This window comes from Schistocerca cancellata, chromosome 1 (assembly GCF_023864275.1).
Source record: "Schistocerca cancellata isolate TAMUIC-IGC-003103 chromosome 1, iqSchCanc2.1, whole genome shotgun sequence".
NCBI lineage: Eukaryota > Metazoa > Arthropoda > Insecta > Orthoptera > Acrididae > Schistocerca > Schistocerca cancellata.
The window spans coordinates 513,943,564-513,956,560 of record NC_064626.1 but is presented as its reverse complement, the minus strand read 5'-3'; the positions used below and the strand labels follow the sequence as shown (position 1 = coordinate 513,956,560).

The window sequence follows — 12,997 nt, the reverse complement described above, 5'->3', positions numbered from 1 at the left end:
CGTCAGTGGGTTCTATTTTTATTTTTAACTGTAAATTTGTTGTTAACATATTAACATTTGCGTCGTTTACAAAATTATGTAAAAGTTGCATTTATAACTTAATTGGCGAAAAGTAACAAACCTTACATGATGTTATTGTCCTCTTCTTTTGTTAGCTGTTTTGCTACACAATATACAACTTGTCATCTGCAAACAGCAAAACGTAATTTATTTTCTGTTTGTTACGCATTTACGAACGGAAATAAGACGGTATCACGTTTTCTTTCTGTAAGCTACAGTTGTCAGAACCCACTGACGATAGCACAAAAGTGCTGAAACATGTATGGGTGAAACAAAAAGAAAAAAGGTGTCTTGCATAAGGCGGAACTTCTCATCCCATTCTCTTAATTTTCTCTGGTTCATTTAGATTTTGCTGTTCTAATACCAATCGTTCTAAATCATTGTAGAATTCTCATTGCCACAGAAAAATAAAAGAATAGCCTATGAAATCTTTCCATTCTGTCCACTAATGCAAGTCGATAGAGATGACACAAATAAAAACAAATAATAATATTAGTATGCAGCTTTTCTGTTCTATGTTGCAGCTATACTAGCGAGCGAGGACGTCCTACAAGGGAGTTTCCAGGACGTTTAACAGATTTTAGTCCTTAACGGAATTTTCCGTCGGTGATTTTAGTCGCACATACACGTGCGTATAGCTCATAGGAGACAAGATGCGCAAGAAACATTAGCTTTTCCTCTTCAATACCCACCAATTCCATTAATGTACACTGAGATGGTAAAAGTCATGGAATATCTCTTAATACTGCGTTCCGTTTGCCAGTGTAGTGCAGAACTCGACGTGGCATGGAGTCAACAAGTCGTTAGACGTCCCCTTCAGAAATATTGACCCATGCTGCCTCTATAGCCGTCCATAGTTGCGAAAGTGTTGCCGGTGAAGGACGCTGTGCAACAACTGATCTCTCGATTATGTCACATAAATATTCATGGGATTCATTTCAGGCGATCTGTGTGGCAAAATCGACCGCTCGAATTGTCCAGAATGTTGTTGAACTCCGTCGCCAACAACTGTGGCCCGACGACATGACATCATTGTTCGGGAACTTAAAGTCCCTGAATGGCTCCAAATGGTCACCAAGTAACCAAACATAACCATTTCCGGACAACGATCGGTTCAGTGGGACTAGAAGGCCCACTTCATTCCATGTAAACACAGCTACACCATTATGGAGACACCACCAGCTTGCACAGTGCCTTTTTGACGACTTAGGTCCGTGGCTTTATTGGGTCTGCGCCACACTCGGACCCTGCCATCAGCTCTTATCAACTGAAATCGTGACTCATCTGATCAGACCACCGTTTTCCAGTCGTCTAGGGTCCAACCGATTTGGTCACGAGCCCAGGAGAAGCACTGTAGGCGATGTCGTGCTATTAACGGCCACGTTCCCACTGATTTCTGCGGTTATTGCCTGCAGTGTTGCTTGTCTTTTAGCACTGACAACTGTACGCAAACGCCGCTGCTCTCGGTTGGTAAGTGAAGACGGCCGGCCACTGCGTTGTCCGTGGGGAGAGGTAATGCCTGATATTTCGTATTCTCAGCACACTCTTGACACTGTGGCTCTCAGAATATTGAATTCCCTAACGATTTCCGAAATGGAATTCCCATACGTCTAGCTCCAACTACCATATCGCGTTCAACATCTGTTAATTCCCTTTGTGCGCCATAATCACTTCGAAAGCCTTTACACATGAATCATCTGTGTACAAATGACAGCTCCATCAACTCACTGCCCTCTTATACCTCGTGTACTCTACACTACTGCCATCTGTATATGTGCTTATCACTGTCCCATATCTTTTGTCACCTGAATGTAGAATGAGGAATATATCCAAACAACAGAACAGGCTTGGTGTGCGGTTTGGGGTGCGTCTTACTTATGAGTTTTGAAGCAGCGTGAAGCAATAACAATTCCTGAAACAGCAGGAAACTCATTCGAAGGCATATTTGTGATGTCTTTTATTTATTTCTTTTTTGTCTACTTATGGTTGTCACGTAATTCCTTCCGCATTTTGTATGTAAAGTTTATCTGTTTATACGATATCTTGTCGGCACAATACTCACATTAACAATAGCGACGTAGTATAGGACAGTTCCCTAACAGTTTAATACTTGAATGAGGTTTCTGTCCCAGCCTTCATTTCTCTAAATCTGTTAGAAATGTTACTCTGACTAGACTGATACTGGATCCAAATTACTAGTATCTCCTGGTATTATCATTCAGGCCGTGTCGACGTAGGTTACTTTCACTTTAATGATGACATCGCTGCAGTTGTGACCTTGCGTAATGTGAGAAGGACCGAACATTCGCATATTCCTTTCGTGCAAACAGTCGAGAAGCAGAATGAGATTTTCACTCTGCAGCGGAGTGTGCGCTGATATGAAACTTCCTGGCAGATTAAAACAGTGGGCCGGGCCGAGACTCGAACTCGGGACCTTTGCCTATCGCGGGCTCTACCAACTGATCTATCCAAGCACGACTCACGCCCCGTCCTCACAGCTTTACTTCTGCATAGGTCCCGAGTTCGAGTCTCGGCCCGGCAGACAGTTTCAATCTGCCAGGAAGTTTCAGTCGAGAAGCACTGGTGCAGAGGCACTATGTGAGAGATTAAGCCTGAAACCATCCGACGTCGAATCCTATCCAACGAATGACGTAACAATATCACTGTGAAAACTAAATTTTGAAGAACCGGGAAATAAGTGATCCCTTAAGCACACACTGTAAATCCTGCTGATTTGCCAGTCGTTTCTCGCGGACGGCACTGTGTATTTATTGCTTCTTGGCATCGTCCAGCCAATACCGGTCGCTGACGGGTCTCTTTATTGCAGTCTAGATACGCATGATTATCTATAGGGACTTACAATGAGTGGCTAAAAGTAATGAGACGGCAGTCGACCGCTGCTGAAGGCTAATTGGTCTACTGGCTCAGTACATTACAGTCTTGGACAAAGTGCTTCCTGACGTTCCCATTCGAAACGGCAGCGATCTGACTTTACAACAGATCGTTTTTCGCCGCATGTCGCTCTGATTGGCGCCAACGAGATGTACTGACCCTGTGGCGTGCGTCGCAGCATGTGACACTACAGGCTTACGCGTCCCAGCGACCGTCTCCGGCGGGAAGCTATTTACTGTTTCATATAACTTTAATAATTCTTAACTATGAATTTAAATACGTATGAGCTGTCGACAACACACGACAAAATTAAGACCTGTAGTGGGTGCCTTATCCCGTGGGCCCCAGACGGTGTCAATCTTTCGCGACGTACGTCGGGCGAGGAGATTATCGTGACGTCACAAGTTCGTTGCGGGGTCCCATATTTCTCGTGGGCCCCGGCTCTGAGAGGATGACGTGACGTCCGTTCGTCAAATGCTTGTGGCAGTTCTGTGCGTGTGCAAATATATAGGATACATCCTAGACGGAAGACGTAGACGATAACCCTGACTTACGTAATTTCCAATATACTACGACCCATGTGCCTTGCACCATTTATCGTTCTGTATTCGAAGTGGGTTAACTCGCACCGTGCTACCTTGTGTCACTACACACCTTTCTGTAAGAGACCACTCAGGGATTGTGTCTACGCCTTATCTAGACGCAATAAATGGTTCAAATGGCTCTGAGCACTATGGGACTTAACATCTGAGGTCATCAGTCCCCTAGAACTTAGAACTACTTAAACCTAACTGACCTAAGGACATCACACACATCCATGCCCGAGGCAGGATTCGAACCTGCGACCGTAGCGATAGCGCGGTTCCAGACTGAAGCGCCTAGACGCAACATTCTGGCATCATATACGCCACATATTCAGACGGGACAAACCTTCCATTCAATTTTAGGACCTCAGTTTGTTATAGGTACTGTTATTTATCTTACTCATTCTCAATGGTGATCACTGACTGTGGTTAAAATAGCGAATGACGGTATGCCAATAGTTTTACGTTATTTTTACACTTTCATCTGCCAATTAGCCACTTTTTCAGCCCCTGCAAGCTCTTCATCAGATGGTAAATATTTACAGCCACTTTGTATTTTGTATCAAGTGCAGGTAGTTGCTAGGATCGCGGCGCTATAAAAATATTTGGCTTTATAATTATAGACTATGCTGAATTACGAATATAAATGAAATTGGTGTTATTTGTTTACCCGTAGGACATGTAAACCCGTAATCTGTTTGTACGGCACTTTAAAGAGATGCATTATGTACCAGGATGGAAAAACACAGCAGTTAGGTGCACACGGTTTAACAGGCAGAGAACAAGCTACCAACGTACGCACTACGATAAAGAAATACACGATGTTATGACCCTAAACGAATAGACTTCCAGCGCGTGGATACGATTACATTAAGCAATATAATAATGTTAATAAACAGTTAAAAGGCGCCAGTATCATGTGTACTGTTGTGAGCAGTACGCTCTGATCCATCTTAGGCACAACACTTAAGCGGTGTCGACCCGAGCAATTTTGAATTTATCTGTCCATTACAGCTTTTTTTTAATTTCCTTAATTTCAAATTTCAAAACCGCGGTCTTTTAAGCAAGTGCGTAATTCCGTACAAAGTACATAAATGTAGTTATATTCATCAGCGCTAGGATCGCAATGACTAGCTGCAGTTGATACAATAAATATAGTGCCTTAAATATCAGTCATCTGATGAGGAGCCTGTAGCCACTGGAAAGGTTGCCAGTGCGAAATATAAATCTTGAAATAGGACTTTTTCAAAACATTCAGCCGAATTTCGTAAGACAATATCATCTACATCAGTGACGATGGAAAATTGTCGAAAATTTTAACTTACCCATAGGATTACTAAGTCTTTATTTTATAAAGAACTATCCGATATTACAAGGGTTAATCTTTTACGTTTATGCACATATATCCTTGGCGAAATTTTTGCAGTTACGTTTAGAATCAAAGCTTTCAACTAAATTTGACAAATGTTCACCGTGCCCTCCATGGACGCTCGAAAACATTCAGACGATAATCAAACTCTTCCCTTACTTTCCCGGGAATGTCATAGTAACTGCTTTCACTGCTACTTCTACACATTCCGTACTCATGCAGCGCAGCTGTAAGTGGACTGCACCTGTTGAAAAACTCTTTTTGTGGTTATGTTGTAGCCATTTCAACTACACATACACACGCACGCACGCACACAGGGCATTGAGGAGACTCTACAGCCAACCGCATGAACTGTGGGAATTTACATCTGACGCCAAGGTAAACTTTTAATGTCGATGCGTAAGTTAAAATTTACTCCAAGTCTCTTTCTTCACTTATGCAGAAGATATATTCATGTAAAATTATTGAATCTTTTCGAAACACCCGGTACCTTACCCGTACTTTAAAGCGACTGGTCGCAATTTTCATTGTACAATACGCTGTGGTGAGGTGGTGGTAACTTGCAAAGACGAACATGTCCACTAAACGGAGTTTTCCAAAATCAACATAAAAGTTATTTCAGACATACATACGAATGAAAACAAATGTTGCAATGCAAACAATACTTTTGTTCGAAAAGGCAGTTCATATCTGTAAATCAAATCTACAATTAAAATATTCCTTTAAAAGTACATTAAAATAGGAACAGGTTCTCATTTGCATAACCACCTAGACATGTTTGGCTCTGAACGATTTTGAAAAGCGAATGTCTTGTTTTTAGGGATCCGTGACTCAATCTGTAAAAGCGAGACCCTTACAGGATCGCTTTGTTGTGTCTGTCTGTCTGTTTGTCTCTCCGACTGTTAAGTAACCTGTTTCCCAGGAACAGGAAGACGTATCAAGTACAAATGTATGTCACATGTTAAGGTGAATGCTCCCTTGGTGCTGTACAAATTTTAAGCTTTCAAGTCATTTCTATCAAAATATACGGGCATTTATGTCACATATTTTGATACTCGAAAACTCACTCATCAAAATCTATAAGGTGCTTCCTGTTGACCTAGAATCATGAAATTTGTCAAGAAGCAAACGTTTCACAGTACAAGTAAAGGAAGAATACGAAAATTGCTAATTTGTAATTATATCACACAAAAATATTTTTGTCTTCTTTTCTTTTGCCCATGTGTCTGACTGTTCGTCTGTTAAGATTCTTTTTGTTTCTAACAGTTCGACGTGTCAAGTTCAAATTTATGTAACATACTAACATCTATAATTATTTGGTGACGTAAAAATTTGTAAGCTTCTAAGTCAATGCAGCCAAAAGACACTGCCATTTATGTCACTTATTTTTATACTAGGAAACTCACACTTCAAAACCTAAGGGTTGCTTCTCGTTGACTTAAAATCATGAAATTAGTCAAGAAGTAAGATTTGACAGTACAAGTAACGTAAAAAATCGGAAAGTTGTTAAATTGCAATTATATCATATAAAACATACCTTTTCCCATTTGAACATACGTTGCATTCATCACCCGTCAAAGGCATAATACACGAACATTACTGCATTCCTTACTCGAAAAATGTTATATTAAATCTTCTCTCTCTACATATGTAAAGTTAAGTTCCCTGATGGGCCTTTTTTTGGTATATAGAGTCTTGTCTTAGGGACTATTGTAGAGCTTTTGATACGGTCTTGGAATTCCCAAGGCAAATATATCGATATCCATAACGGGCAGAAATTGTTGAGATTATCGATTCCCATGATGGATGAATTATATATACAGTATACACTCGTCTTGTCAAACATAGAATTAGAGGAAATAACTTTTGATTGTTTAGGTAGATGATTCTGCTAAGAGTTACCTCAAAGAACCTTTACAGTATCAGGTAATGTCATTGTTACATCATTGTTTTCTGTCATGATGATTTGAAATAATTGTAAAGCAACAATAAAATCAGAACGTCTAGTAAAACACTGAAAAGGAATATCAGTGTAACAGTTGTCAATTTACAATTTTTTCTATAATATCACTTAGCAAATTGTTACAAATACATAATATAATATAGTATAGCAAGGATTATGCAATAAGACGTTAGTTATTTAGAAACTACAGACTAGTTCAAATTGGACACGCTCACTGAAGATTCCATATATATACACTCCTGGAAATGGAAAAAAAACACATTGACACCGGTGTGTCAGACCCACCGTACTTGCTCCGGACACTGCGAGAGGGCTGTACAAGCAATGATCACACGCACGGCACAACGGACACACCAGGAACCGCGGTGTTGGCCGTCGAATGGCGCTAGCTGCGCAGCATTTGTGCACCGCCGCCGTCAGTGTCAGCCAGTTTGCCGTGGCATACGGAGCTCCATCGCAGTCTTTAACACTGGTAGCATGCCGCGACAGCGTGGACGTGAACCGTATGTGCAGTTGACGGACTTTGAGCGAGGGCGTATAGTGGGCATGCGGGAGGCCGGGTGGACGTACCGCCGAATTGCTCAACACGTGGGGCGTGAGGTCTCCACAGTACATCGATGTTGTCGCCAGTGGTCGGCGGAAGGTGCACGTGCCCGTCGACCTGGGACCGGACCGCAGCGACGCACGGATGCACGCCAAGACCGTAGGATCCTACGCAGTGCCGTAGGGGACCGCACCGCCACTTCCCAGCAAATTAGGGACACTGTTGCTCCTGGGGTATCGGCGAGGACCATTCGCAACCGTCTCCATGAAGCTGGGCTACGGTCCCGCACACCGTTAGGCCGTCTTCCCCTCACGCCCCAACATCGTGCAGCCCGTCTCCAGTGGTGTCGCAACAGGCGTGAATGGAGGGACGAATGGAGACGTGTCGTCTTCAGCGATGAGAGTCGCTTCTGCCTTGGTGCCAACGATGGTCGTATGCGTGTTTGGCGCCGTGCAGGTGAGCGCCACAATCAGGACTGCATACGACCGAGGCACACAGGGCCAACACCCGGCATCATGGAGTGGGGAGCGATCTCCTACACTGGCCGTACACCACTGGTGATCGTCGAGGGGACACTGAATAGTGCACGGTACATCCAAACCGTCATCGAACCCATCGTTCTACCATTCCTAGACCGGCAAGGGAACTTGCTGTTCCAACAGGACAATGCACGTCCGCATGTATCCCGTGCCACCCAACGTGCTCTAGAAGGTGTAAGTCAACTACCCTGGCCAGCAAAATCTCCGGATCTGTCCCCCATTGAGCATGTTTGGGACTGGATGAAGCGTCGTCTCACGCGGTCTGCAAGTCCAGCACGAACGCTGGTCCAACTGAGGCGCCAGGTGGAAATGGCATGGCAAGCCGTTCCACAGGACTACATCCAGCATCTCTACGATCGTCTCCATGGGAGAATAGCGGCCTGCATTGCTGCGAAAGGTGGATATACACTGTACTAGTGCCGACATTGTGCATGCTCTGTTGCCTGTGTCTATGTGCCTGTGGTTCTGTCAGTGTGATCATGTGATGTATCTGACCACAGGAATGTGTCAATAAAGTTTCCCCTTCCTGGGACAATGAATTCACGGCGTTCTTATTTCAATTTCCAGGAGTGTATATATATATATATATATATATATATATATATATATATGTGTGTGTGTGTGTGTGTGTGTGTGTGTGTGTGTGTGTGTGTGTAGATGGTCAATAATGGATGTATACCAGTTTTAGTACTCTTGATTTCAACAGCCCTTCTCCGAAATTAATTTTCAGTGAACCATCAACACCTTTCTTCTTATCAGCTTACATTGGTTGGCTGGAAAGTTCTTCAGCTCATGGCTGAGGAAAGAGTTTCGTAATGGGCCATCCGTGTTTCAGAAGAGACTTCCACTCTTGTACATCTTGCTGGGACCTACAGAATGCAGTTGCTCCACATCGATATGAGTGTTTTCTATAGCTTTGTACTTGTATGTGAAAATTCGTTTCATTTCATTTATGTGATTCTTCTTCCTCTCTCTGCAGTCTACACAAGACTACGTTCTTCGCCCATTTTATTGCTTCGCTACCACACTGACACAGTAATAGTTATCAATATTAGTACTATGCAACAATATTGCACAGAATGATGTTAACAAGCGCTATGTGCGGGAACTTCTGTCGGTGACTGGAATAGAAATCACGTGACTTGAATCATCGCCTCCTATTGGCCGTAAAGGGCAAGTTTTTCTCTGTATGAAAGTTACGTGTTGACAGGTTCGTATTTGCTCTGAACCATGTATTTCTATAGGCTCATATCATGGGACATTTCATTTTGTATCTGAATTGATTCAAATGGTGGACATGTTCGCCTTTGCGTGTCACCTATGTTTCCTCCGAGAGCTAACTGAAGTGACTCAGGCAGAGCAAGTGCCAGAGGCTGAGGTGGTGCTGGCGTTCGGCAGATGCAGTTCCTGAAGCGGCTGGCGATCCTGGCGCTGCACCTGCTGTTCCTGAGCACGGCCATCTACCTGCGCCCCAAGGACCACGACGAGCCGCTGCTCGGGCCCACCGACTGGGGCAGTGTGGCGCGCTACTGTGCAGAGCTGGCCACCGTGGGCGGAGTGCTCTCCTACGTCATCCTGCAGCAGGGCGAGGAGATCAAGAACCAGGGGCTGCTCAGCTTCCTCAAGCAGCTGGTCAGTAGAAACCGCCTCTAGCAGTGGTGTGAGTAACCACATCGTGTGCACTTCAAAAGTGTAGAACGGTTTAGTGCATCCACCTCCACCAGCTGCTAGCAACCAGTAAGGTATAATCTCTTTCTGAGCAGCTTTCCGCGAGTGACGTACGGCCGCGCTTACTGCCCTCACCAATAATTTGCTCTGGCCATCCTTACGTCGTGCTAAAATTTCGTTTCTTGTCGTCTATATAAACACTTTCTAAGGATGTAAAGACTGGAAATGATTGTATCTGCCATCCTTTCCCTTCCGAGTTTCACTACCACTCTCTCTCCATATCTGTGGTGGGTCTACTGAACCAATTCCGTATGAAATTTTCCACGAGGTTGCCAAGTTTTGAGTGTGGAATCGTTTTCTTTAACTTCAGTAGGAATGCATCTAGCCACACTATGTCGTAAGCAGCACTGAAGTCCACGGACACAACTACTCTTTTAAGTGACAGTCAAGTCCACGAATATAACAACTGGTCTCGGTCCATTCTGATATTTTGATTCAATGTGGAATGTCAAAGACTAATTTCTTCGCAAGAACTGCTGTTAGTTTAAAATAATACAGACGACTTACTTGTCTAATCTTTTATACAAGGTGTCCCAGAAATATTGTAACAAACTTCGAGGGGTTTTAGAAGGTGTCTTGTGAACAAATTTAGGATAGGAACCCCTGTCCGGTAACGTCACCCAAGGACGTCACAGAGCGCTGAAGTTACAGGCGCCGCCGCCTGTTATTAGGCCACCCCTCAGTGGCAAACGTGACTTTGTACGTTGATGGACCATAGGCGGAACATCCCAGAGTGTTGTTTGTTATTCAGTGACCGCGACTGGTTGCGACGATCGCCGGTGGAGAAGATGGATCTAGCTGCTGCATAGATACTTCTTGCCTCCCATGAATGTCATTTTCTGTTGCCTCAGTGGATGACAGTTTCAGACTCGGGTTTCCCTCTGCAGCCTTTTTTCCTCCTGTATGCCGAAGAAAACTCGAGATCTTAGAGGGTTCCAGTATCAGACAAAATTGTGAGACGTTGCATCCACGGTCTGTCAGTGTACAAAGTCACGTTTGCTGCCGCAGGGGTGGCTTAGTGGCAGGCGCGGGCGCCTGTAACTTCCACAGCCTGTTGCGTCATTGTATGACGTTTTTGGACACAGTTTCCTATCATCGATTTGTTCCTCAAGACACCCTCTACAAGCCCTCGTAGTTTGTCACAATATTTCTGGGACACCATGTACACGAGCCTCTCGAGCATTTTACAGCATGTACTTGAGAACGCTATGGAGAGGAAACTTGTTGCGTCATTGCTAAGTTCCCCTGGCAATAGTCTCATCTATTTTATACTCGCTTGCGCATCTCTCCCGATCTCAGAGTATCAGTGTGGAATCGTGTAAGCCAGTCTCAAGCAAGGTTTCCGATGTGTCATATAAACTCGGAATACAGAGGATCCATTACAGCTATCCATCTTCATTTTCAGTGAATTCATAGCCTTATTCATTTCTTCTTCAGTAAAGGGTACAGATGATATAGGGTTTTCGGTGTTCCAGCTACTCTCTTCAATTCTTCCTTGACAATTTTTGTACATTCTTTGTCGTTTGGGATTTTTTTGTAGGCTATTTAATCTGTTCTATTTGTTATAGGAATGTGGTACATTGGTTGTGTAGATTGGGTGTTGCAGATCCGAGACGTCTCAGCGGGATCCATTCTTTCCAGGTCTAATGTACGAAGTCTAGCTGCTCTACAGCGGTTTCCTATCATTCCCTTGTCTCCATATTAATTGACTATAGCAGTTAGTGGTGTATTTGATAGTTTCCCATTCTTTCATACACTTGCCAAAGCTTCTCAGTTTCACCATTTCAGCATGAGATGTATTGCATTTAAAACCTCTCATACTATGAAAATTATTCCAGCCATTGATGGTTGAGACAGTGAAATCGAAATTGTCGAATACATATTGACAGCATGTTACGATTCGAGCAAATTCTTCAATGTGGTAGACGGTTGCCAGCTGCTGCTGTTGAGCTTTTTTACACATATAAACACTAGCTCAGTTATCTTGTCTACTCACGTAAGAGAGCTGGACAGGAAATGTTGCGGAAGTGTAGCCTGTCTGTAAACTGAAAAGCGAGCAGCGCTCGTGGTGAGGGAACTCGCCTTACCTGTAAGAATGCCATACGGGATGACTAAGAAGCAATTTTACCCTGTAGTAATGTAGAACAATGAGCACACACTTACATAGAATCTTTCCATATGCCTTTCTTGCGTTAGTATTATTAGTAATTCATGTCCGTATTCCATGTAGCGTTAACGCAGGTGGCGAGAAATAAATATTTGTTCTTCACCCAGTTGATGTGACAATAAACATTTTATGCATTTAAAATACTATTTTTCATAACCTGCGATTTTTCCATCACCTGCAATGATAAGTGACAGTCAAAAGAAAAGTAATAAAATGGAAAAAAGGTAAGTAAACTGTTTATTATTTCAAAAGTAATTGCTGTAGTTGTTAACACATTTACCCCACTGTGAGACGAGACGAGCAATGCCTTCACGGTAAAATGTTTGCTGTTGCCTGCGGAACAATGATCGTGCCCAGGCGTGCACCTCTTTGTCCGAAGCAAATGACGGCCATAAACATCTTTATGAACGATGTGTAAGGGCTACAGCGAAACTTATGCAGCGCATTCGAAACAACCTTGGCAACACGTCGGCGACCATTATCCTGCAACAAAATGATGCCGTCCGTCAACATTCCCCGGCGTTTGGAGTCGATGGCGCGTTTCAATTTTTGCAAAGTGGGTACGTACCGCTGTGCGTTGATTGTGGCGCCGTGTTCCAGAAAGTCAATGAACTGTACGGCCTTTCAGTCTAGGGAAACAGTGATCACCACTCTCCCGGAGCTCCCGCGCCCGTTGTTTCCACTTCGCTGCAGCACTTACACATCCGCCATACAGTCCCATTCTCTCCGCATGCAGTTTTCATATTTCTGGAGCCCCCCCCCCCCCCCCCAAAAAAAAAGACATTGTGACCGCTGACTCGAAGAAGTAAGACATTGCTGCTGTGTAAAGGCATGTCATCGATATGCGAGTTATGTAAACCTTTTCCTGCATATTTATGTGATTACGTGGGGGACGCAGTTCACCATTCGTCGCAATAGGTGCGGTAACACTCAACCACATCCAGGCTGGTGTATCTATCAGACCAATGATCGTTAACTACATGAGCCGATTCCATCCAATACCATGTCATGTCCCAGTCTCTCAAGTCACTCTATACTAGCTGGTCCAAATAGTTAATAGCGATCACTGCACAAATATTTTCTCACATTATAGATCTAATCTTCCAAATATTTCATTGACTGCAAACTGGAAGCTCGGGAAAGAAGGATAA

General features: G+C 43.6%; 1 protein-coding gene across 1 annotated transcript in view; it reads left to right on the top strand.

Moving 5' to 3' along the window:
• LOC126187336 (transient receptor potential cation channel subfamily V member 5) overlaps nucleotides 1-12,997 on the top strand; it is a gene marked incomplete at its 3' end in the record, with an annotated part of 212,325 nt that overhangs the window by 87,824 nt on the left and 111,504 nt on the right. The window contains exon 8 of the mRNA XM_049928398.1: nucleotides 9,350-9,583. Within this exon, the coding sequence (XP_049784355.1) occupies nucleotides 9,350-9,583 (234 nt within the window). The remainder of the gene's footprint in view (nucleotides 1-9,349; nucleotides 9,584-12,997) is intronic.